The following is a 26,760-nucleotide window of genomic DNA, read 5'->3' on the forward strand; positions in this document are numbered from 1 at the left end:
TGATATTGTCCAGATGTTTGGGGGTCAATCTATTGTCCAGATTCATCACATTTCTATGCTCTTCATCTCGGTGTCCATGTGCCTTTGGCTGCTGTGCAAATGTGAGCAATAAAACCATAGAAAAAGAAATTATTAAAAGCAAAATTATAACTGAGTGGAGAACAGAATGAAAGCAGAGTTTAAAAAGTGGAGGAAGGAGCCCCTTTTAATTTATGATTGCAAACTCTGTGACTTATAACTTAATCTCCATCTCTTGAGTAGCTGAGTACAGAGGAACCTTTAGCGATGTCATAACTATACACAGAGCTGGAAAGGACTAGCATGTATGTGCGAGGGGAACCTTTACCTTCACCTTAACTGTACACAAACTCTGGAGTGCAAATGAATCTTTTTTTGTTGTGTTTCCTTTGCTTCTCATGCCGATGAATAACGTAACATATGCAAAGCAGTCTCTTGAAATTACCTTGTCGTCTTGAGTATTGAACTGAAATTCTACAAAGAAATTGCTTCTGTGGTAGGTATACCAAGCAAAGCACTGTGAGATCCCCCTGGAGTTGGGTTAATCCTGATTTATTGCTTATTTAGGGCTTTGGAGCCGGCAGTCAAGATTCTTCACTTTCCCAAGAGTGTCTCCAGAATAATCCTTTGAAGTGGGACAATTAAAATGGTGATTTGGCCTTTGGCTTAGTCGCTGATCTCCATGGTTCTGTTAATGGACCATTTCAAAGTTTTCAAGAGAAGATAATGTCTAGATTGGGGTGTCCAGCCTTGAAACTTGTGGACTTCAACTCCCAGAATTCCTCAGCCAGTGGAATTCTGGGAATTGCAGTCCACAATCTTAAACTTGCCAAAGTTGGAGACCCCTGGTCTAGAGGGAACCCATATCATGTCAGAACGTCAGTCATTAATAGAACTTTGCCTTCTGACCTAGTCCAACCCCCTGCTCAGCAGGTGACCCTATACCATATCAGATAAATGGTTATCCAGGCTCTTCTTAAAAACCTTCAATGATGGAGCACCACAACTTATGAAGGCATACTCTTCCATTGATTAGTTGTTCTCACGGTCAGGAAATGTCTCCTTAGTTCTAGGTTGGCTCCCTCCTTTCCATTCATTGCTTCTAGTTCTGCCTTCAGGTACTTGGGAAATTAGTTGACCCCTCTCTTCTTTATGGAAGCCGCTCAAAAATTGGAAGACTGCTATCATGTCATCCCTAGTCTTTCTTTTCATTAAACTAGACATACCCAATTCCTGCAACCAGTCTTCATTTTTACCATTTTAGCCTCCAGCCTTCTAATCATCTTCCTTGCTTTTTCCAGAGACTCTAAATTTTATTAAATATAATATGGTGACCAGAACTGAATGAAGTAAGTATGGTCCTTACTAAGGCTTACTAAGCATGGTCTTACTTTTATAAAGTATTACATGATCTTGATTCTATCCCTCTATTAATGCAAAAAAGACCAAATCAATCACAGTGTAAGTCTCCATCATTCTATGAACACAACCAATCATTGACTAACCCATCTTCCTCAGTGCTTGGGTGTTTAAAAGTACACACTCCCTGCTTACAATCCACATGTGTGCCACACTTATTATATCACACTTTCTCTTGTATGGTTGGCCCACTCTGAACAGCAATCACTTTTCTTTCTGTATGAATCTCTGTTCAGGTGCCTTAAAACGCCACTCAATCTCGCAGTACTTAGGCTGGCGTTTCCTTTCCTTGGGAAGGTTTCTTGGAGAATTCCTCCAGAGTTGCCGATCCATTTTACTTTTCATTTTATTGCTATAACTTGATTGCTGTACACTGATTTGTGAGGCGAGGGGGCCCGCGTGATAAAATGTGATTAATATTGTTTTAAATTCTGCCTCTGCTGGAATCGATCCACCGTTCTGCCTCTCACAATCAATCTCGCTCCTTCTGAGCTAGATGCGGGCTTTTATTTATTTCATTCCCCCTCCACCCACAAGTGTCCAGCCTTTTCTTTTGATTGAGAGGTCACAGGGATGAGAAAGGGGGCTGTTTTTTTAAAAAAGGATGGTATTTGGGACCCCACGCTCACCATCACAAACACAATGGTCACAGAAGATTCCTTTCTTGGTGTTATTCCTTCAATATACATGAGGGGAGATTGTCTTCCCCAAGAGATTCCTCATTTATAATTCAGTTTAGTTTCAGTTTCACGGGCTGAAAACATGTTTTACATACTAAAACTGTCTGTCATAAATTTGGAAATGATACTTTTCCAGCTTTTGCTCTCTATCTAAGTTCACAGTTTTTGAAAACTATGCTGATGGAGAGTGCAAATATATCCGTCGTCCCTTTCCAACTAAGTCAGGAGAGATGATTCCCATGAAGTTTCCATGAAGAAATTGGAAAATAAACATGGAGCAATTAATAACATCGGCAGACTTGTTTTCTGTTGAGTTTGTGCTGACTGGCTCTTCATTTTGTCAATAGACTTGATTGCAGTGATTAAGGTCAGCAGACCGTATTTTTTTATTTATTCCATTCTGATCTCACTTTTATTATTGTTTATAAATAGCTCAAAGTGGTGAACACGCCTATTTTCCCCACAAAAGGAAGGTGGGGTTGAGCTGAGACAGAGAGAGAGAGAGAGAGAGAGAGGGAGGGAGGGAGGAGAGAGAGAGAGAGAGAGAGAGAGAGAGAGACTGGCCCAGTCAGCTCTCAGATCCTAGGTGAGGCTAGAACTCAGAGTTTCCTGGTCACTTGCCCAAAATTACCTAGCTGGCTTTCATATCTCAGTTGGGACTAGAATTCACCATCTCCTGATGATGGGTTCAAAGCCACCAAGCCATCTTTCATGCTTAAGGTGGAACTAGAACTCATCGTGATTGGCTCAAAGTCACCCAACTGGTTTTTTGTGCCTAAGGTGAGGCTAGAACCTGATCTCCTGCTTCCTAGGCCAGCACCTGAACCACTAGACCAAGCTATTTTTTTTTGTTTCTGTTCTTGTTTAACGCCTGGGATCCTATTTCACTGCCTAGCCAGTTGAAAAAAACCTGGGTCAAGAACTTATCCAACTCTTCTGGACTTTTGACAGTCTCCCGAGACAATGCAAAGTTATTGAGGAACATTTCTCATTGGTGGTTACCTGATAATCCAGCACATTAGCAACCGGAGAAGCTGCTGGGAACCCAGGTCTCTGCAAGGCACAACTGTAATTTAAATGAGAGCAGTCCAAGGTCAGGAGGAGCAGTAGACATTTAAAGCCTATGGCTGGAAAAGATTGAAGCCTGAGTCAAGCTGCCTTGGGCAGAGTTAAGAGTTATTCCAGTGAATTCCGAGGCTGACACACAGACCTGCCTTTAAATTGGTTCCACTTTAGACATAAAATCAGGCAATCATTCCCAAAAACTAAAGAGAAGTTTCAAGAGGAATTATGCCTGTTGTGGTACAGAATGCAACAAGGCAGGTTATTTTTTTTGTCATGGTTGTAGTATCTTTGTTTCTAACCATCCTCTTCCCAGTACTTTCTAACCCCTGTTGAATTCAAATTAATTCAAACTTATTGTTATGGTCCAGGTCTTAGCCACCTTTTGGCTAAGATCATAGAACATGCAAGATAGAATCAAGGGGTTGGAAGGAACTTTGGTGCTCTCCTAATCCAAGTCCCTGCTCAAGCAGGAGACTTAGCACATTTCGATCAATCTATCATTCAGAATAAAGCCGAAAGGGATCTTAGAGGTCTTCTAGATCAACCCCCTGCTCAATTAGAAAACCTTGTAACATTTCAGACAAATGATTGTCCAATCCCTTCTTAAAAGCCTCCATTGTTGGAGCCCCCACAACTTCTGAAGGCAAGCCATTCCACTGATTAATTGTTCTCACTGGCAGGAAATTTCTTTTTAATTCTAGGTTGGATCTCTCTTCCATCTGTTACTTCTTGTCATCTGCTTTGGAGAACAGTTTGACCTCCTCTTCTCTGTGACAGCCCAATTACTGGAAGGCTGCTATAATATCATCCCTATTCTTTCTCTTTGTTAGACTGGATATGTGTAGTTCCCTCAATTGTTCATGTATCAAGTACAATAACTTTTGATATCATCTCTCACTCTAGTTCAAGCCGGTAAGAACATGTATAAGAGTCTCATTTGGGGGCATTGTTGCATAATCCTTAGCTTATGGTATCTTTAGATCCCCAGTTGTAGCCATATTCAAATGCTTGCTTCCATACTCAAGCTTTGACCAATGGCCATTTCTGAGTTCCTTCAAATTATCAGTAATTAAGCATGAAGTAAGCTTATCAAAGAAGGGACGCAGTGGCTCAGTAGCTAAGACACTGAGCTTGTCGATCAGAAAGGTCAGCAGTTTGGCGGTTCGAATCCCTAACACCACGTAACGGAGTGAGCTCCTGTTACTTGTCCCAGCTTCTGCCATCCTAGCAGTTCGAAAGCATGTAAAAAATGCAAGTAGAAAAATAGGGACCCCTTTGGTGGGAAGGTAACAGTGTTTTGTGTGCCTTCTGTGCACCACATGACCACGGAGACGTCTTTGGATGGCGCTGGCTCTTTGGCTTTGAAACGGAGATGAGTACTGCCCCCTAGAGCTGGAAATGATTAGCACATATGTGCGAGGGGAACCTTTACCTTTACCTTAAGCTTATCAAAAGCAGAAGAAAAGACCAGTTTTGTAAGCGCCTGAGTTTTCCCTTCAGGAGAAAAACAAGATGAAATCTAGAATCCCAGTAGCAAAATGATGCCCCTCATTTTGAGACATCCTAGAATATCGAGAAAGAGCCCCTTTTAGTTTGAGGAAAATGAATTTGTGGCTCCAGAGTCTTCTTATTTGCTTGTCTAACATGACTAGAGCAAATATTTCTCAGAGTAGAATTAAAGCATCCTGCGTGTCATTCACTGAGAAATGATAGTCCTCTCTAATTACAATGGGAAGAGATAAAGCACACAGTTGCTTTTAAAATGGTTAGATATTTATAAATAACCAAGTGCAAAGTTCCATCCTCCCTCCTTCACCTATGAGTCTGTTGCAGCAGAAATGAGAGTAGATCAACAGTCAACCCACTGACCTTGACTCCGAATAGCTAGAAGTTCTATTTCACAAATACGGTCCTCTATTTGAAGGGATGTCAAATTTAAGTCTGCTTTAAAGATGAAGTACCCTTTAAAAAGTCAAGAGTAGGTTGAGGTTGCTCCTCCAATGTTAATACTTGAATAGTAGGCACCTAGTTTATTAGGTTATTGTTGTCTCCGTTACGAGAAGATGCTCTTCTTTTCATTGCCGCCCTGATGTTATCTGGTCCCTATCAATTCATTTTTTTTATCACTTCAGCAAACTGAATCATGTATGTCAGCTGAATAATAGCTGACTCAGGAGCACATTCCTGAGGCCAGCTCGGATGTGATTGCATCTTATGCAAAGATAATCATCCCACTCCAACCATTCCAGATGAAAGTGAAAACCAGACAACCAGAAAAAATGCACAATGTAGAATTGTTCCTTGAAACAGAGCAGCTCTTTTTAAAAAAAACAAACAAACAAACAACCCAAAGATAAAAAGGGAAGAAGAGGGTTTTCTTAAAGCACATATTTAGTATCCTGAAAGCAACTTGGAATCAAGACTACAACAAAAATGGAATCCGGAATAATAGAAGAGTAGAGTTGGAAAGGATCTTGGAGGTCTTTTAGTTCAGCCCCTTGGTCAAGCAGGACACCCTATTATCATTCCATACAAAGGGCTATCCAACCTCTTCTTAAAAACTTCCAGTGACGGAGCACTCACAACTTCCAGAGGCAAGTTGTTCTCACTGTCAGAAAATGTCTCCTTAGTTCTAATTTGCTTCTCTCCTTGATTAGTTTCCATCCGTTGCTTCCTTCAGGCGCTTCCTTCTGGTGCTTTGGAAAATAGATTGACCCCTGTCTTCTCTGTGGCAGCTCCTCAAGTATTGGCAGACTGCTATCATGTCACCCCCGGTCCTTCTTTTCACTAGATTAGATATATCCAATTCCTGCATCTGTCTTTCATAGGTTTTAGCCTCCGGCCCCCAAATTATCTTTGATTTTGATTTTCCAAAGAAATCCCAAAGAACTGGGGAGAGTGTTATGGATTGTTAACTGCCATGTATGTCTGAATTAAGTACAAATAGCTTCACCCCCATACATTAAATATTTTGCAACAATTGGGGTTTGTAAAGTGTCTGGATGCTATTTGGAGGTTTAGATTTTGAATCCCAGTGATCCTTTTTCAACTTGGTCACTGCTGACAATTGTGAGGCATGACGATTATTCATCTGGAGTAACTCCTGAAGGTGGTTTACGTCTTCCTCCAGACTTAACTTCGTGCAGAAATCAAGTTGGTTGTACTTACTGATGATCTTTGTATGCCACTGCAACTGACTATTACAGACAAGGACCAGAATAGAACAGAATTAGGACATAAAATGAGTTCTCGGAATTAGACATAAAATGGAATTAGACATAAAATGAGATTCCACATACAAGAAAACTGTGACAATATTCAGAACACTGTGAAATATTGAAGTCAAATCATAATCACACAATCGATCCCTGAAACTAGAAGTCAACCTTTAGGAATTATGGATGTAACCTTCTAGCAACTACATGGAATTGGAGATATTATTTCTATATCATTGCTTGCTTAGCAATGGAAATTGTGGTCCTAATTCTGGTTGTAAGTCAGTTGTAAATCTATGTATATATGCATGCTTCCACAGCATTCGTTCGTTCATTTATTCATTCATTCATCATTCATTCATTCATTCAATTTGTTTGTTCATTCGTTCATTTATTCCATTCATTCATTCCATTCATTCATTTATTTCTGAAGGATTATTTTAACGGCTAAGGTTAATGGTGTTAAGTTTTCTTCACAAATACCTGGTGGCCTTAATAAAATCTGCGTATGTGGCAGATTTGAAATTATTGCCTTTAAACTTGCTAGCAAGTTGTTATTCCTGGAGAAATATCAACAAAAGACTTAAAATAACAGAGAAATGGAGGTTGTGATGTGATTTCCAAGTTGACTTATTGCAAATGCACTGAGCCACTTTAAGAGACTTTTGATGTCTGCCTCATTCCTTTTGTAATCCAGACAAGAAAAACACAAAAGAAGGGATATTTCTTACTCTCAGCGGCCCTGTAAAAGAGCTAAGAAGTGGAATGATTGATTGTGTCATTTGCAAGTTTACCCAGCTCACAAAATATGTAGTATATTGATATTTGAGTTTATGGGTAAGGGTGAATAAACATTTCTGTTTCCAGTCTATGTCATTTTTATACATTTCATCCTTCCTTCCTTCCCTCCCTCCCTCCCTCAATTGTTTCCTTTCTTCCTTTCCATCCATCTATCCATCCATTATCCTCTACTTTCCTCTCTCTCTCCTTCCTTCCTTCCTTCCTTCCTTCCTTCCTTCCTTCCTTCCTTCCTTCCTTCCTTCCTTCCTGGCCAGGCCAATCAAACTCGATTCTTGGCTATTCCCTGGTTACATCCATGAACTCCCTCCTGCTTTCGTGACAATATAGGCATCGTTTGTCACTGACCTCATCCAGTCCAGCTTTCTGGATTTCTTAATCTAAAAGTTCCACCATTTCTTAGTGGCTACTCATCCAAAGACTAGCCAAGCCTTTTCCACTCTTTTCGAAGTCAGCCATATAACTAAATGTTATCCTCTTATGTAACATAGTAAGATTGGAATTCAGCCTTAAATCTACAAATACACATCCCAAATGTATTTTGGAGAAGACCTCCAGTGTATATTTAAGCTCCATTGCCATAACTCTACAAGTTGTGATTACATTAATATTATAAGGTCTCCTTCGTACAATTAATACTTTGGTGGATGGGGAAATCTTCATGGTAATATTTTCACTCAATGGGCCCCGTTCTGGGAAGACAGAAAGGGAATTTAGGAAAATTAAATTGCTCAGTTTCTGGGATATCAGTTTCCATTCTTTGACAAATAATCTTTTATTGCATTTTTTTTTCTATAAAAAAGGGAGTGTTTGTTTAGTTTTGTTGACCTTTGAATCAGAATTGGCGCATAGTCAATACATAGACAAGTCCATGCAGATTTCTTAGGAATATTTCTCCATCCTCTTCTCTTCTTTCCTCTCCCCTCCTTTCCTCTCTTCCCTCTGTCTTCTCTGTTTTCTGTCTCTTCTCTTCCCCTCCTCTCCTCTTCCCATTCCTCTCCTCTTCTTTCCTCTCCTTTCCTCTCCTCTCTTTCCTTTGTCTTCTCTGCTTTCTGTCTCTTCTCTCCTCCTCCTCTCCTCTCCCCGTTCCCCTCCTCTTCTCTTCTTCTCCCATAGTATTTTATTTTTTACTCTAACATTTTTCTATCAATTCTGCCACGATTTTCAGTAGAAAATAAATATGGCACCGTTGGGTCCACCATGCAATCCTCAACAGATGCTTTCCAGCAACATATAAGAATACTACAATGAAGACACAAGATACTTACAGAAACTAAAAAAGGAAAAAGGAAGGAAACATCATGGAAACCATTGGACCTTGACTCTATAGTCCTTGACTTGCAGCCATTCTTTTAGTAACCATGAGAAGTTACAACGGCACTGAAAAAGGTGACTTGGGACTGTTTTTCACACTGTTGTAACATTCCCCATGATCAAAATTTGGGTGCTTGGCAACTGGCACGTGCTTGAGGATGGTTGCAGCATCCTGGGATTATGTAATCTCCATCCATCACCTTCCTGTGTGGCTTCCAACGAGCAGAGCCAATGGGCAAAGCTGGATTTGTTTACAACTATGCATGACTCACTTAATGGCTACAGTGATTCACTTAACAACCATGGCAAGAAAGGGGCATAAAATTGGGGCAAAATTCACCTAGCAACTTTCTCACAAAGCAAGATAAATTTTGGGCTCCTATGTGCAAGTACTTTTTTGGTCAGTGCGAATACTTGTCACCAAGCAAGATGGAGAAGCCTGGATACAGCTGACAAGGTCATTTCTCTGTCACTCCCAAGTCTGCTCTTGTAGGGCTTTCCCTATTTCTCCTGTGATGCTGAGCCTCATTTCCTTCCTTCCCACCAATGGCAGGAACATGCTCCTCCTTCCCTTCCCAGTGTGCTGATGTGGGTGTCAACCCCGAGGTGAACCTGCTGAGGCCATCTTAGAATAGAATAACAGAGTTGGAAGGGACCTTGGAGGTCTTCTAGTCTAACCCCCTGCTTAGGCAGGAAACCCTACACCACTTCAGACAAATGGATGTCCAATCTCTTCTTTAAAACTTCCAGTGTTGGAGCATCTACAACTTCTGGAGGCAAATTGTTCCATTGATTAATTTTTCCGTCAGGAAATTTCTTCTTAGTTCTAGGTTGCTTCTCTCCTTGATTAGTTTCCATCTGTTGCTTCTTGTCCTGCCTTGGAGCTTTGGAGAATAGCTTGACTTCCTCTTCTTTGGGGCAGTCCCTCAAATATTGGAAGACTGCTATCTTGTCTCCCCCAGTCCTTCTTTTCACTAGATTAGACATATCTAATTCCGGCAACCGTTCTTCATAGGTTTTAGCCTCCAGTTCCCTAATCATCTTTGTTGCTCTTCTCTGGACTCTTTCCAAAGTCTCAACATGTATTTTTTTAACTTCATGGCAACCAAAACTGGATGCAGTCTTCCAAGTGTGGCTTTACCAAGGCATTATAAAGTGGTATTAACAACTCAAGTGATCTTGATTCTATCCCTCTGTTTATGCAGCCTAGAACTGTGTTGGCTTTTTTTGGTAGCTGCAGCACAGGGCTGGCTCATATTTAAGTGATTGTCCACTAGGACTCCAAGATCCCTCTCACAGTTACTACTATAAAACAAGGTACCACATACACTGTATTTGTGCGTTTTGTTTTTCTTTGCCTAAATGTAGAACCTTACTTTGTTTCACCATTATTTTTTTTCACTATCTTGGAAGCTTCAGGGTTGCCACACAACAGAGGGAGTGGGGAAATCGTTTGATGGGGTTTTGTAGCCAAAACAATAAAGTTTTCATGTGGGAACCAAAGGCATTCTCACAGATGCCTGGCTAGAGGAGGAGTGAAGTAACCAAGCAGTCGGTCAGCAGCTGGATTGGACAGAGTGACCAGTGACTTTGGGGAAAGGGGAAACTTTTACTTTTAAATGAGGTGAAAGCCATGGGAACTTTCAAAGTTGGCTTTCCACCAGTGTGAGAATATGATCTGTCCAATAAATTGTTCTTTGAGGAATCTATCTGCCATGGAGTTCTGTCTTCCACGGGTGCATTACTTGGAACGCTGACAGTGGGTGAGTGTCCATACCTACACAGAGAATCAATTTCATGCGCCTGAAATAGAGTTAACTGTGTGTGGGTTAATGGAATGTACGAATGCAATTGCAGCTTTCAGAAGCAATGGAGAAGACATAAAACTTACCGATCACATGTGGTCCTGTGGATTGGTCGTTCAGGAGGCCTGAGCCTTTTAGCTATTCTGGTCATGTACACATAAGCAATATCCAGATACACATCTCAGCTGTTTTATGTGCTGGACAGACGAGGGATTTTTTTTTTCCTTTTTCACGTCTGTGGTAGGGCCCGTATATTACATAGACAGTGATTCGAGAGGCATTAAAGCAGTTGAACTATACAACCTGGGTTTTAAGTGGTGTTCCTCCAGCTGGGAGCTGCCAGTTCAGAACCACAGAACAAATATATGGCTAGTAAAAATAATGACAGATGTGGCTGGAACAGGAAGTCTTTATAGCCCTTCCTGCTCATGAAACAAATGATGGCTAAGCCAGAACCTGGTCAGAATCTGATGTGCTTTGGAACGGACCAATGAGCTTTGCAGCTTCCTCCAAGTCAGATCGAAGTAAATCAGAGCATGCTGGTTTATAGTTGATGTGCCTGGTGGTTGTTGTGTGTGAGTTGCAAACTCCCTGTGGTTTGCTCCTGTGATGGATTGTGTGTACGAAGGGGGAGGAGGTTGTGAGAGAGTAGAGCGAAACTGTAGTTTTGCAGGAAGGAAGCAGCATCTTCCAAGCAAGGGGAGGCAAGAGACAGCACAGCCCAGAATTGGATCAGAGAAAGAAATTTAGGATAGGCACTCCCTAGAATCTCCCAGGATAGGATTAGGATTAAAGTAGCAAGGCTTCGAAGGGATACGGTGGCTCAGGGGCTAAGATGCTGAGTTTGTCAGTCAGAAAGGTCGGCAGTTCGGCAGTTCAAATCCCTAGCGCCACGTCATAGAGTGAGCTCCCGTTACTTGTCCCAGCTTCTGCCAACATAGCAATTTGATAGCCTGTAAAAAATGCAAGTAGAAAAATAGGGACCACTTTGGTGGGAAGGTAACAGCGTTCTTTGCACCTTATCGCTGTTTAGTCCTGTCGGCCACATGACCATGGAAATGTCTTCGGACAGAGCTGACTTTTTGGCTTTGTAACAGAGATGAGCACCACCCCCTAGAATTGGAAATGACTAGCATGTGTGTGTGAGGCAAGATTCTGTCTATTGTGTGCAAGCAAATAAAGAACCGAACTCCACCTGGATTGCTCGGTCTATGTAATTCTTGGAACTGAGCCTGGCAGTTCCCCAGTTCAAAATTCCCCAAGTATTCAGGTATCTTGCCTGATCATAATCTGTTCAGTTGGTTATATTGAGTCATCAAGTCTGACTCTGGACTCAGGAAGAAACAGAAGTACCTAAAAACTTTTAAGGGTGGATATTTCATGGTCCTTCCAATACAGAGGGGGCGGAAATATAGTCACCTCTTTAATTTTGCATCCTTTGCATGGATGGTAAAGGTTCACCTAAGTCACAGGGACTCGTATCTGAATGAATTCTCTAATAAATGAGCGCTAGAAGTTGGACTCACTCAGTTTTCAAGATTTTTGTATATTAATCTGTTACCTTTTTGAGAGGAAACCTAATCAACCAGATTCATTGTGCATCCTTCCATCCACGCTGTATTCTGCTCTTGGGGTTTAGTGTAACAGTTAAGATTGCAAAAGTGTACAACATTACTAAGGTCTTGGCTGTGTAGCAATGCAGATTCAAAGGGAAAAATGTATTTGACATCCCAAGTCAGAGCATACGGAGCATCTGGGACAGCTGTGTCTTCTCTAAGAGGGGCGTGGCGGTTCCCTGGAGGTGATGTGCCAGGCTAGGAAAAGATATATTTGGTTTAAGATATACCTGACAAGTGTTATATTGCTTAACAACTTTTTAATTGAAACATCAACTTGTTGTTGAATAAGACGGGGAAAATGCTGTGGGGTTTGAGGACAGAAGGGTTAACATCCATGCTACACTGTATTTATATTACAGGAGGCTCTGCAATTATTTGAAAATAAAATATTTTTCTTAGCTGCAACTCTCATTTGTTGTAAGATGACATCGGCTTGCTTTGCAGGGTTGTGGTATGTAGGACTACAATAAGTATTGTAGTATCTATTATCTCTTGCTAGATCTTATACTTGAGGCTGATTTTTAATCATGTTATTGTAATGTAGGTACTGATGAGTCAATACGAAATGCTTGCATCTACCTTTGTTCATATTTTGGCTGTGTTGTAGAAATTAAGTATGTTTGCAACTCTGTTTTTTGACATTCCAGATTCTGTATTCCAAATCCCAACATAACTACATGGATTTTGGTCCAGTGGACAATCTTGAAGAATCTTCTGCAAGGATTTAAGACTGTTGCAAACTGTCATCCAGGATCTCTGCTCTGAAAGAAGACCAAGAAGACCTTTAACTCTGACGCTGGGTTGGATATTTCCCATCAAGTCAACTCAATTTGTCCTCTCTTTTGCTTGTAAGAGGAAGTGAAGAACCAGTCCGGATTTCTATGGGAGTCAGACTTTCCAACACTTTGGAAGTACCCAAAGCTTGGTGGTGGCAGCTTTGGCTTTGATTTATTCAGAATAAAGTCCTCCCAATTAACATCCCCCTCCCCTAAAGAAAATGCCAAGCTTTCAGCCACGCTGCCAGGGCTGACAATGCCCTGGAGTGCAAATCTGGAGCAGGGAGGAGAAGCGGCAAATTGTGCCTGCCTTTCAAACCCCATCCACGAAACGTGTGATTTCTTAAGCAGCGACTTTCTTCCGTCTTCCGCCCCATGCATGGAGATTTTCTGAAAGAATTGCATTTGGCGAGGGGACCGTGCCCAGGCTGTGTGATGCAAAAAAAAGAAGAAGAAGAACATTGGTGAAGAAAGCATCCTTGTACAGCTATTGGTTCTGGTCATCAGCCTTTATCCAATGCTTTGGTGGTGATGTTGCTCTCTATTTGGGAAGTTGGCGAGCTCTCAAGACAGTCTCCCTCTCTCTTTCTCTCTCTCTCCCTCTCTCGCACTCTGCCTCTCCTCAAAGGCTGTTCCACAGCGGAAAATATGCTCAGTGCAGCTGAGTGCATGCAGGAAAATACCTCCGGCAGCTTCTAAGCTAACACAATGCAGCACAACGTTCAACTTACGGTCGCCTTCCTCCTCTGCCAGGTAAGGTATCTGGTTCTGATGATTTGGTCCTTGAAACTGTGTAGGATTTCTTTAATGTTTCTGGGGTTCCCCCCCTTTTTTTCCCCTTTGATTCTTCTCTCTCTCTCTCTCTTATTTGCATTTGGCTCTTTGGAAGTGTCTGATTTCTCAAGGGCTGCAGGTTGACTAAAAACCCCTGTGCGGAGAATGTGAGAAAAGCTTCTACGAGGCAGAAATGCCGGGTTAGTCTCCAATCACAGGAATAAAGACACACGCACAGACAGACAGACACACACACACGTCCCTGTGTAGGTATCGTAGCTGTGTGTGTGTGTGTAGACGGATGGGCTTGAGCGTGCAACCCCAAAGGTTATTCGATCCCCTCTATTTACAGAAGTGGAGCAATGGCTTGAACATGTAGCACCAGGAGAGATTTTTTTCCCCCCCATCTGTTTTAATACGCTTCAACTTTGATTTGTTCCTTCCACCCCATGTCTTTTTGTGTGTGCGTGTGGGTGTGTGGGGGAAGAGATATCCATTACAAGCAGTTCCTCATCTGGCTCAACCCTCCCTGGAAAGAAATTTAGAACCGGGAAGAATTTAATGGAAAAAGAAAACGAGACTGTAGGAGCCTTGTTCTCCAGAGTCCTCCTCCCAAATCCTCAGTGGATTTGCAAAATCGAGCATTAGTCACTATCTTTCCCACCCCCCCTCCCTCCCTCCCTGGTTTCTTCTCAACTATCATAAATCCTCCCCCTTTCCAGAAAGGCAGCAAAAAGGGTGGATGGGAGAGAGGGAGGAAGACACCCAGGCGTTTTTTAAAATCAAGAGGCTGAGATACCCTGCTGTTGCTGTCTGTCAAAAGGAACCAGACAGGCTGCAACTTCTGAACTCCTGCCGGCTGCAGAGGGGAGTCTTCCTTCTGAGAAGATACCCACAGATTTGTGTGTGTGGGGTGGTGGTGGTGGTTTGAAGGTCTGGTGTTGTACCGAAGGGTGATTTGTTGCGGGCGTGACATGATGTTGCGAGTTTCCCCTCTGGTGTGAGTTGCTTTGCTTTGCCTCGCCTGCTTCTCTTAAGAGGTTAAAGTGCTTCGGTTACCGTCTTTTTCCATTTGAGGGGAGGATATTTGGGCATAGGGAAAAAAAAAATAAGCTAATTCCTTTTTTGGTCTGGGGATCGGACTTGCTTTGAATTTAATCCTTGAGGTTGAAAGCACCAGAAAACAACTGCTTTCTATCAACTGGACTGGGTGTCCAACTAATCCAGCATTTATGTTGCATGATTCTCCAATGCCCAAAACAAAGAGAAGGTTTTTTTTTTTTCCTTCTACCCCATCACTGCATACCTGACCATTTTTGCTACATGAGTTAAAGTCTGTGAATTTGGAACATAGGTATGCAAAGCACACGTTCTCCTTCTAAGAGAAGATGCCTTCTTCTAACTTCTTTCCGTCCTCTCGTTTAAGGTAGATCGAAACCATCACAAAACCTTGTGTGCTCTATGGCTTTTATTGTACTTATGCTACATTCACACTTCTAAGGGATTCTGACACACAATCTCCAAACACAACAGTACGGGCTCAACACAAAGTAGGATCTTGGTTTGTCCAGGAGGAAATGTCCAGAGATCAGTCCTCTGAACTTCTATTGAGGAGAGATTGGGGAGCGTTTGTACTCTGAAGGTTGACTTTTTCCCAGTTTTCCCCAGTAAAATGAAGATTGTTTTTAAAACAAGGGGAAACTGGAATTTTGGCTGGTAGCTTAGCAGACAAAGGTTTCATCAACCAATTTTCGGAGAGGTGGTGTGGTGTCTTCATGTTCAAATTATGGAATTGTGTAAACTAGACACCTACAGGGATGGTTAGGGCTAGAGATCCAATGTTTATTCATTCCTTATGCAACCTGATCAGGAATTTTAACCAAAGTGATTGAAGCTCTGGTTAACCATTCAGACTGAAGGTTAAAATCTAACGTCAAGCTAACAATAATCCAATTTGCTGTGTTTTGGTTTAATGCATTACTCCAATACACTGATTGTGATTTGTAAACCATAGCTGACAGTTCAGCATGCCAACTGTGCTTGATGGAAGAAACTGTGATTAAACAAACCATGACTTAGTGGAAACGGGGGGGGGGATGACTAAACAGATTTGCTCTGCCAAGGGTGCATGCTTGAAGTCATTCTTAAAGCAAGGAAAACATTGTTTTGATCTGAAGAATTGTCTTTTTTAGGATGTTGAGAGTTTGACATCGAGGCATTTGGATGAAAGGAAAGGGAAAAGGTGTTGAATATCAAATTCAGTGGCTTTAGGCAAGTCACTAGATCTCAGTTTCACCAATCGAGTAGGATGACTGTAAATGCTAGCTTGTTCTTTTGAGGAAGGGTAGGCAGAATCCACAGCTAGCATGAAAGAGAAAATTCCTACTTTAAATCACGTTGGCTGATTAAGTTTCTGTTCTCGACTCCACAATTGCTATGGATAAGGACAATGGAGGAAAGCAAATTCACTTTCCTCTTGCCTGTGTTTCATGGCTTTTGTGAAAAAAAAAAACCATACCATCCTCTTTTAAATGTTGCTTATTAGAAAATCGAATCATAGGGCTTTATGATTTCCAACTTTATTTGGGATCTTACCCCCAAGAGCTACTTTGTGGTGGGAAGTTAACACAAAACAGCTGAATGAGCTAACTCTGACAATGTGCCAATCTGTCTGGGAAGGGAGGAACACGGCTTGCAGTCCACGCCAGTAGAAAGTTACTCCCTTCGGTTAGGAAATCACGACAGTCTGCTTGCAATGTTGCACTTCAACAAGTCTTGGTATGTGGTAGAAATATTGGGAGAAAGAGGCCTGGAGAAGAATCTGCAACAGCTGGTGAGCTGGAAGGAGATGGAAAGTTGTTACAGGAGCTACTGTGATAAAACTGTTTTCCTCAACTTTCAGTAACTTTAATGCTGCAGAAGGGGTGTAAGAAAGGGGTGAAGTTACTTGCACCAAGCAGTCTAGAAAGGTTCCTGAGTGGCAGTAGCATATTATTTTCCAGTGGCATTCATGTTTCCTTCCTTGATATCCAGCATGGAAATGGCAAGCTTTGGTTTTGATCAACTGATGGAGAAGACATCCGTTGCCCTTATTGCCTTTCAACGCAAAGCATCCTTCAAAGACATGTGAACATCTCAAGCTTGGCAGTCACAGTGATGAAAGGGTAAAATAATAGCTCATGCACAGGCCTTTAGATCTAAATCTGCAGAAATTAGTTGAATTAGTTTTGTTATTTTCCCCTCCAACATGCTACCAGAGCATTCTTTGATATTTCTGCTTTTAAGTTTGGGAAAACTAAGGCTGATATGGATTGATGAGCTTTTGGTCTGGGCACCTTCACACAGTCCGTCTATGTACAGACAATAATGTGTCCATACAGAGGCAACATTGGCAGATTAGGGTTGGGCCATCTGTCCTTTTGCTGAAAGTTTTGAGTTGCATCAGGAAGGGACTGACTCTTCTATATCTGGTGCATGTACTTTTCACAGGGGTGGGTTTTGACCATTTGCAAAGGGGAGAGAGTATATATATGGCCTCCCACAAGTTGTGATACCCATCTTCTCTTGGGTGGTCAAGTCAACTCAAACACAACTTTCCATCACTGTCCTTTTTGCTATATGGGCCTCCCTTCTCAAATATCCATGATGGATCTAGTAGAGTTATCAAAGTACTATAGAAAAGGCCACAAGCAGACAGGCAGCAGAGCTGAGGTTTCTTCTGGTTAAGAGACATAAGATGAGAAAGAAATAGATACTTCAAGATGCCCCAAAGACAGTTTTAACCCTTTATCATTATTAGGCTGCAATAAACTATGAAAATGGGATTCTGGGAGAAGATAGGACCTCCAGTAGGGGACACAAAATAGGATCTATCTGTCATAGTTTTGAGGTATGACCACCTCCATCATTGGTTGGCAACCATGACATCTAAGCTTTGAAGATGTCTGGCTTCAAATGTTACATTAAGCCGCATCTAGTTTTTAGCCCTGGTTAGTTGAGTAGCCGTAGCTTGTCTGGATCCACACACTGCAGCACACCATAGCATGATTTATTTTTATTGTCAAATGTGATATATGGAAACAGAGATTGTAGTCTGCAAACTAGCAGTCAGAACATTGGGTAAGCCCCAACCCCGATGGCCAGGAAATAAAAGTGCATCATTATTTAGCTAGTACGTGAATACAAAAATAACGGATGGAGCTTTCATTGCGGAGGGAAATAAAGCTAAAAATGATGCACTGTGAACATTTTTAAAGAAATACAGTGAATTACAAAGCACGCCCAGAGAGAGATACCTAGAAACCATCAATGTTTGTTATGTTTCTCCAGAAGAGGGCTCCCTGCACAGCAGGAAAATCAGAAAAGCCTTGAAAAGAATGGCTGTAGCTACAGCGAGAAAAGAGAAGAGAATAGGTATCCCTGCAATGAAACCAAATCCAGATAAGGTGGGAAAAAGTGAACACCGGCCCTCTCCTTCCAGTTTGGTATCTTCTCGTTCAAGCCAGCCTAACTGATGGATTTCCAGGTGTCAAAAAGAGGTGTGGGCTAGGAGCAAACATTTTAGCATGCATAAAAGGGAGTGTGAATGGGGTATGTGGTCCATATCATCTGAATGCCTTTATGTCCTTATTGAAACACTCCTCTCCAGGTGCAGGGCAACAGGTCCTTGACTTTCTGATAAAAAATGTTGTTGAGTCTAATCTTCCACCTCTCTATGAAATCCACCCCCCCCTCCCAAATTCCCAGGCACTAAATGTGACAGCCTCGAAGCTTCTAAGTGAAACAGGGCTTCCAAGGCTGACATAGGGACTCAGTGTTGATATATTCAAATGAGAACCCTTGAGTCAAAATGCTTATTTAGGGACTGAATGCGAATAGCAATAGACTTATATACTGCTTTAGAGTGCTTTACTGTTCTTTCTAAGTGGTTTACAGAGTCAGCCTCTTTCCCCCAACAATTTGGGTCCTCGTTTTACCAACCATGGAAGGATGGAAGGCTGAGTCAACCATGAGTCAGTCAGGATCGAACTGCCAAATTGCAGTCAGCTGGCAGTCAGCAGAAGCAGCCTGCAGTACTGCACTCTAACCACTGTGCCATCATGGCTCAGCAAACCAGAAGAACCAGAATGTCCCCAAACCAAAAGAAAGTTTGCAAGTGTGGTATTCCTAGGTCTTCCCGGTAAAACTGAATGCAAGGAATCTCCCCTGACATGGAAACACCTTAGACGCTGCAGTGATCCTTAGAATTATAGACTCCTAAGACTAGAAGGGACTTCAGAGGTCTTCTATTCCAACCCCCTGCCCATTATTGCATCCTGGACAAATGGTTGCTGATATTTTCTGGCAGACCAATACTGGCTTTACCCTTGGATGAGTGCTGTGGAGTTTCTAGCCTTCATTGTGGGCTGAGCCAGTTGACTTCAGAAGCAGTGAAGATGGGGATTGACTGTGTTTGATTTACAGCTGTGGGTCAGGTGCTTCTTCTAGATTGGTATTTTTCAACCTCAGCTATAAGAGGTGTGGACTTCCCCAGCCAGCAAACTTTAAGATTGGTGTACTTCAACTCACAGAATGCTGGCTGGGAATTTCTGCCCATTGAGGTCCACACCTCTTAAAGTAAGAGAGGTTGAAAAATATATGCAGGCATATAGACATAATTCTGGTAAGGAGAAGTGTTGAGAAGACCCTCCTTTTAGCACTTGATGACTGGCGAGATGGAGAGAGTGTTGGCTGGCTGGAGGGGGAAGAAGGGGAAGGTCCTTGTAGAACATATTCCTGGGTTGAAAATATTGCAAATAGTTCTGGTGTTGAAGTTGGTGGCAATGCAGAGAGAGCCAGGATTCAGCACGACTTGGTCTAGTCTGATTCACCATTGGATGTTTGACTTTGCTTAAGGTCCACAAAAGAAATAAAAAAATGAAAGCACCAATAGAAGAGAATTGCAATCTAAAAATATATATCTTACTTGTTTTCCATAGTGTGAGGTCCTTGGTGCTCTCTGAGCTTAATTGTTTTCTTGCTGACGCTTCATGACCCAACTAGGGAACATCTGGGTAATGAAACATCTGCAAGAAAGCCACCGACTGAAAGGTAACACGAAGCAAGTATGGTATTTTCCAGATCGTTAACTGTGACTGTCTTGGCAGAGATGCTAAGTTTTGAGGGGCAGCCCTACTTTTAAAACACGTGTAACCTGGATATGGACAGACAGCCCTTCAACCTGACAAAGCATTTGTAAAAAAGACTGCAGTTTTTTGAAATGGGGTACAGCTGTTTTAATTAACCATCCTGAGATTCTCAGCGCTCCTATTCTATCCATACTTACAAATATGAAGATGGACTGGAGAAGAAAGCTTTCTTCAAACCACCAAACTCAAAGATCATGCTAAATTAGCTTCCAATTGATCTGGTGAGCAATGCACGCTGAATTGTTTGAACACAGAGAGTGGGATTGCCAATATCAGACCTCGGATCAATTCTGTTTCGCGGTTGAAGGAATATAAAGTAGACTCAGCCAGTGAGCTGAAACGCCTGGGAAGTCAAGAGCTGGAGGTGGTATCTTTGTGATTAAATAGTCCTATTTAAAAATAAACATCTAGACACAATAAGCAATCCATTTCTAAGTGCTCAGCAGCAGCAATGAAATAGCACGCATGCCGGTTAAAAATAAAAATTCCAAAAAAAAAGTTTCAATGTTTGTCAAATTGATACTATCTTAAGCAGCGGGCTTTAACCCTCCTTATATTTAGTCAAAACCAATCCAATCGTGACATTCTGGTAATCCTCGACTTACGACCACAATTCCTAGCCCAACATTCCTATTGTTCAGGGAGACATTTCTTGAGTGAATTTTGCCTCATTTTGCAACCTTTCTTGCCGCCGTTGTTCTGTAAATCAGTTGCAGTTGTTAAGGTAGTAATATGGTTGTGAAGTGAATCTTGCTCCCCCCCCCTTGACTTCGTCAGAAGATCGCAAAAGGGAATCACATGATCTTGGGATCCAGCAATGGTCATCCATATGAACCGGTTGCCAAGCGTCTGAATTCTGAGCACAGGACCCCGGGGATTTGCTGGAATGGTCGTATGAACTGTGAAAAACGGTCATAAGTCACTTTTTTTTTCAGTGCTGTTGTAACTTTGAATGGTCACCAAACAGACAGTTGTAAGTTGAGGATGACCTGTAGCAGATAAATGGAAATGGTCTTAATGTGGGAGTCCTCTCTGCTTTCTTCCAGAATCCTTTTCTCTCTCCTGCATTCAAAGCAGAGGTGGGATTCAGCCGGTTCTGACTGGTTCTCGAGAACCGGTAGCATAAATTTTGAGTAGTTGGGAGAACCGGCCAATACGGCCTCTGACTGGCCCCCGCCAGCTCCATCTCTTCTCTGCCTCCCATTGAGTCCCAGCTGATTGGCTGGTTCTCCTTTGGTTGCCCTGCACAGGAGAAACGGAGCTGGAAAGCAGGTTAGTGAGGTGGGGAAGGAATGGAGATTTTACGGTATCCTTCCCCTGCCACACCCACCAAGCCACACCACGCCCATTGAGCCACACCCACAGAACCCGTAGTAAAAATGTTTGAATCCCACCACTGATTCAAAGCTCTCTTTACTACAAGTAACTCTATTCAAGACAAATGACTGTTGGAAAAAGTCATCTACTTTGTCCTTTTTTGCAAGGTCTTGCAATTATTCTGGGCCGGTCAGAATAATTTTTTTCCCCTATGCATATGTTGTTCATCATCAGCTGATAGAACAGGATAATTTGGCTTCGGATGCTCACAACTGTGTTTTGGTTGGAGTTGGACACGTTCAGCTTCCCATTAGCTCTGAATTTTGGATCAAACAGCTTGATTATGCATTGGCAGCATTCCTCCTGACCTTCTCTGCTGCCGTTTTCCACTAGGACAAAGAGGCACAGCAAACAAACAAACAACAAACAAACAAGCCAGGACTGCCGCATGCAAAACACGCAAGTGACTCCCAGTCATGCAGCAAAGGTTAAGCGAGCTGTCTCTGCGGAGTTTGCGAGAGTTCGGAGCGGGCTTTAATCTCAAAACCAAACCTGTGATTGGGGTTGGTGGAGTGCCAAAAATTGCTCCAGGGTTTTGGGATTGCTCAAAAAGAAGACCTCAAGATGGGAAGAGGAAGCAACTGATCTTCTTCCTTTTCACACGTGATTTCTTCTAGGTCACCTTTCCTTACTTGGAAGGGTGGAGGCCCTGTAAGTAAGCTGGGAGTTCAACACCCTTTGTCCATGGTGGCTAGGAGTCTGGACACCAAGGGATACCAGATGAAGAAACTAGTTGATATCAATTGGAGAGAAAAAATCTATAGAGATTCTCGATCATCCAGGTCATGGTTGTTCCAAAGATACTTTTTCAGGAGGCAACTGGACTTCCTTGTTCTTTTCTTTTGAAGACGTTTCACTTCTCATCCAGGAAGCTTCTTCAGCTCTGACATCCATTCCCCCATTATCCTGTCAGAGCTGAAGAAGCTTCTTGGATGAGAAGCAAAATGTCTTCAAAAGAAAAGAACAAGAAAGTCCAGTTACCTCTTGAAAAAGCAACTTTGGGATTACGGATTGGAGAGAATATTTGTAGCGCAAGGGTTGAGTTGTGGGCTCCTCTGAGCATGGTGGTTTTGCACAGAACTGATGATGTCCCCTAGTTTGGTCATGAAATGTCTGCAAGAAAACCACTCAGCTCAAAGAGAGCCGCATAAACTCATTCATCCCCAATTATTTTCACCCTTCAGAAAATGGGAACATGAGAACGAGCTTGGCTCTGCAAGGGATAAACAGTTCCCTAGGGTTGGATATGCCTCCTCTTTGCTCCTGAATTTTAACAATTGTGCATGGTTCCCAAGAAGGCCTTCAGATCTCATTCTTTTAGCATGACAGCAAACTTCTGAAATCAAGCAGTCACACTTTTTCTTCCAGAAGTTGTAGCTGCTACTTCCCAGGGGAGAACAACACACTGGAAAACAGCTTTGCTGAGCTCGTTTGAAAAGGAAGATGTTTCACCCTCCAGGCATCGCAGTACACAAGTTTTTCCAGCTTCTGAGCGTTTCTACACTCCTGCTTTGTAAGGAGTATTCTACTAATTTCCCCAGGGACAAGGTCTATGTTTTTTCCCCATGGGAGTGGGACAGTCAAAACTATGAGAATTAGCTACCTTTAGAAGGAAAACAAAGTGTGTTTGAATCAACCCAACTGAAGGTGCATTGCTTTGGAGAAATGAGGCAGCAGAGGTGACCTGGCAGAAGGAAATGGAAATGTAGTCTTTTTTTTGCACAGAATTTCATCTGGGTCTGGGACAGGAGGCTGGTTTCGTGGTTTGTCCCTGGCCAACCAACTTTCAGCAGAAGTTTAGATGGCTCTTTTTTGGCAGGCAGTAGGAAAACAAAGCACAATACCAACGACAAGACCAATGCAGCCTGCTCCTTAGCATATAGGTAGTTCTCGACTTATAACAGTTTGTTTAGTGACATTCAAAGTTAGAACAGTAACAAAAAGTGACCATTTTAAGAGCCGAGGTGGCACAGTGGTTCAAATGCAGTACTGCAGGCTACTTCTTCTGACTGCTGGCTGCCAGAAATTTGGCAGTTCGATCCTGACTGGGTCAAGGTCAACTCAGCCTTCCATCCTTCCAAGCTCAGTAAAATGGGGATCCAGATTGTTGGGGGCTAAAGGCTGACTCTGTAAACTGCTTAGAGAGGGCTGTGAAGCACTGTGTATATAATCTAAGTGCTAAGTGGGAAGGAACGGAGAGAGGGAGGGGGGAGGGAAGGGGGGAGGAAGAAGGAAGGAAGGAAAGAAAGAAGGAAGGAAGGGAAGGAGGGAGGAAGAAGGAAGGAAGGAAAGAAGGAAGGGAGGGAGGGAAGGAGGGAGGGAGAGAGGAAGAAGGGAGGGAAGGTCCATGGTGTTGCAGTGGTTTGCTGACTCTGTCAACTGCCAGGAGTTCAATCCTGACTGGCTCAAGGTTGGCTCAGTCTTACATCCTTCCAAGATGGGTAAAATGTAGACCCAGATTGTTGGGGGCAAAAGGCTGACTCTGTAAACCACTTAGAGAGGGCTGGAAAGCACTAGGAAGCGGTATATAAGGCTAAGAACTATTGCTGTTACTATTTCACACTTATGACCTTTGCAGCATCCCCCTGGTCACACAACCAAAATTCAGATACTTGGCAACTGATTCATATTTATGACAATTGCAACGGAGTCCTGGAGTCATGTAATCCCCTTTCGTAACCTTCTGGCAAGCAAAGTCAATGGGGAAGCCAGATTTACTTAACAGCTTAACAATTCACTTAACAGCTGGGGCAAGAAAGATTGCAAAAATGGGACAAAACTCACTTAACCAATGTCCCACTTAGCCACAGAGATTTTAGGGTTGACTGTGGTCATAAGTCAAGGACTCCCTGTACTCTCCTCCACTGACTGACTTTGCCCAAGCAGAGCCCACCCACCTCAAATTTTGGCTTGATACATCGGCTTTTCAGTTCAGGTCTCTAGCTCCGGTTGCAAGAAGATTCAAAGCTGGTGGGTGGCATTCTTTAATCTGATCATAATCGAAATAATTTGCTCTTTGATGTTCTTTTGTTTCTATGTCTAACTGGAAGAACCTCGTAGATGTAGGGTTCTCATTCTTTTCCTAAGCATAGGCAGGGACCAGTGGGTAGAACTTCACAGAGGAAGAATCCAAATTTGAAATAATAAGGATTTTCCTGACCCTCACAGCACCCTGCATCCTGAAGTTGTGGTGCTCCATTGCTGGGTTTTTAAGAGCAAATATTGACACCTTTGGGATGATATGAGGATGTCAGGCCTCTATAGAGGTTGAGGAGAAGACTTCTCAGGTTCCTTCTGATCAGATGATTCTAATAAGTCCACATGACTCCTGCATTGGCTACCTTTCCTTTTCTTTTATTCCTTTGTCCGATGCGGATGTGAGGATACTACATAGGGAATTTGGGAACTACATACTCTTTCAAAGTGGGGCTGTGTACATCCTTTGCGTTGTCATCCTTTCTAGATAAACCAGATAGGAAAACAACCAGATGAGCTAAATCTTCTTTACTGTAAAGGGAAAGGTTCCCCTCGCACATACATGCTAGTTGTTTCCGGCTCTAGGGGGTGGTGCTCATCTCCATTACAAAGCCAAAGAAGAGCCAGCACTGTCCGAAGACGTCTCCATGGTCATGTGGCCGGCATGACTAAATGCCAAAGGCGCACGGAACGCTGTTACCTTCTCACCAAAGTGGTCCTTACTTTTCTACTTGCATTTTTTACATGCTTTCAAATTGCTAGGTAGGGCAGAAGCTGGGACAAGTAACGGGAACTCAACTCCATTACGTGGCACTGGGGATTCGAACCGCTGAACTGCCAACCTTTCTGATCGACAAGCTCAGCATCTTAGCCACTGAGCTACCACATCCCAACTGTAAGGCTACATTGACACAATCTTCGAGTCTGAAAGAACAAGCCTCTTACCATCTTCTTGGCCTAAAACATTAGGAAGTGTTTCTTCTAAGTCTTTTTTCCACCCATTATGCAGCCATGGGCTATGCTGTCTCTTATCTGACTATTCTCTAGACAGCTACTCTCTGCTCTGTTTCTCAAGGTCCTTCTCGCATACCACCACAGGAGCCTAGATATTTTCGAGGGCCCAGAGATTGCATTATTGGTCTGTAATCTTTGTTCTCCGGTATCTCATGTAGATATTGGGGAACAAGTTATTTTTAAAGTCTCTGGCATACTTGCTAGTATTTTCTCCACCACAGAATTATTAAATATACAAGCCAAAGAAGTCTATCACTGGCTTGTGCTGTGACTCATAGATTACAGCGTCTTTCTTGAAACACCAATTCTTTGCTTCAAATTCTACATTAAAACGATCATGGAGCGAGCATTCATGCTCCGTGAACAACCTCTTCCTGCCCACAACCTGGCATGCTCCTTATTGCACAGCATCTCTCCAGATTCTCAGTATGGACTCTGGTGCCTTTCCAGATATGCCACAGATCAAACTTTGCTTCTGAGCCATGGGCAAGACACCTGCAAAAAGCTCAAATGTAAACTTTGTAATATGTAGCTTTATTCCCACACGCCACATTGTTGTATGCCCGGCTGGAACTGTTTGGCCTCACTCCTGCTGGAGGCATCGTGAGCATCTTCCTGCTGGAAAATATGATGCAGTAGGGCAAAGAAATAATAATAATTTGGAAAGGGAGAAAGGAAGAGAAAATGTCAGGCAAAGAGTGAAGCAAAATTGCTGTGTGACTGGGAAATGTTTCCCAGACTGGCATTTAGATCTCTGTGGGGTTATATCTCTGCTGGATGTGGTGTTTTGAACAGGTGGCATTTTTGTCTCTCTCGAAAACCGTGGGCCAATGAAATGATTGAACTGGGGATGATGTTTGAACTCCAAACAAACTTGTGCCTGGTGATTATGAAGAAGCTCATTAACCTGCAGATTGGCTCAGAGCCGTGATTTTCAACTTCCCCCAAGCTGGGTTCTTATAACCAGAGAAACCGATGGTTTCCTTTGGCAAGAAAAGAGGTTGCCTATTGAGTGAACAAAGGCTATTACCACAGCAGCTAATGATGATTTGGTTGGGTTTCTGAAGGGGTCTTTTAAGAGAGAAAGACTCAGGGCTGGTTTTGTGTATGTGTGTGTATATGTGTGTGTGTGTTTTCTGTTGTACCCAGAAATGTTCAGTTGTTCTCTTCTGCCAAGTTGGAAGTAAGCAGGAAGCAGTTGGTGACATCACTTTAATTTTTGCTCCTTGCTCATTCTGACGTGCAGTTGGGTTAGGGCCACACAGGCGAAGAATTCATGTTTTAGTAAACAAGCTATAAGAAATGAAGGCAAATATACAGATGTCCTAGGATAAAGTTGCAAGATCCATTCTGAGTCGGTCACCTGGGCCAGTTTATTCTTCCAAGCTTTTGGACTCATCCTGGAACCATCATCCTCAGGGAACTTCTCTCTGTCCAAAATGTTATGGAAAGAGGTGACTGATTCATACTGGAACCTTTGAGATGTGAGTCATACAATGCGGTGAGCAATATAGCCTCCAAGAAGGAGGAGATACATTCTGGAGCACTTAGAAACAGCAACAATGGGTGCTTGGTGATCTTCTTGCAGATGTTTCTGCAAATTCAGTCAATTTGGTAATGAAACATCTGCAAGAAAACTCAGAGAGCACCAAGAACCCCACAGTTCAACCCTGAGCAACAAATATTTCCTTCTATCAAGACAGCAAAGTTTAGATGCTTTGG

At 42.6% G+C, this 26,760-nt stretch overlaps 1 protein-coding gene across 1 annotated transcript in view; it reads left to right on the forward strand.

Moving 5' to 3' along the window:
* The first annotated feature begins 13,101 nt into the window (after positions 1-13,101).
* The window catches only part of CDH13 (cadherin 13), a 394,527-nt gene continuing 380,868 nt past the window's right edge, over positions 13,102-26,760 (forward strand). The window contains exon 1 of the mRNA XM_026713963.2: positions 13,102-13,462. Coding sequence (XP_026569748.1) covers positions 13,418-13,462 — 45 coding nt within the window. The 5' untranslated portion in view covers positions 13,102-13,417. The remainder of the gene's footprint in view (positions 13,463-26,760) is intronic.

The sequence above is a fragment of the Pseudonaja textilis genome, chromosome 11, assembly GCF_049901715.1.
Source record: "Pseudonaja textilis isolate UNSWEBS1 chromosome 11, rPseTex1.2, whole genome shotgun sequence".
Lineage (NCBI taxonomy): Eukaryota > Metazoa > Chordata > Lepidosauria > Squamata > Elapidae > Pseudonaja > Pseudonaja textilis.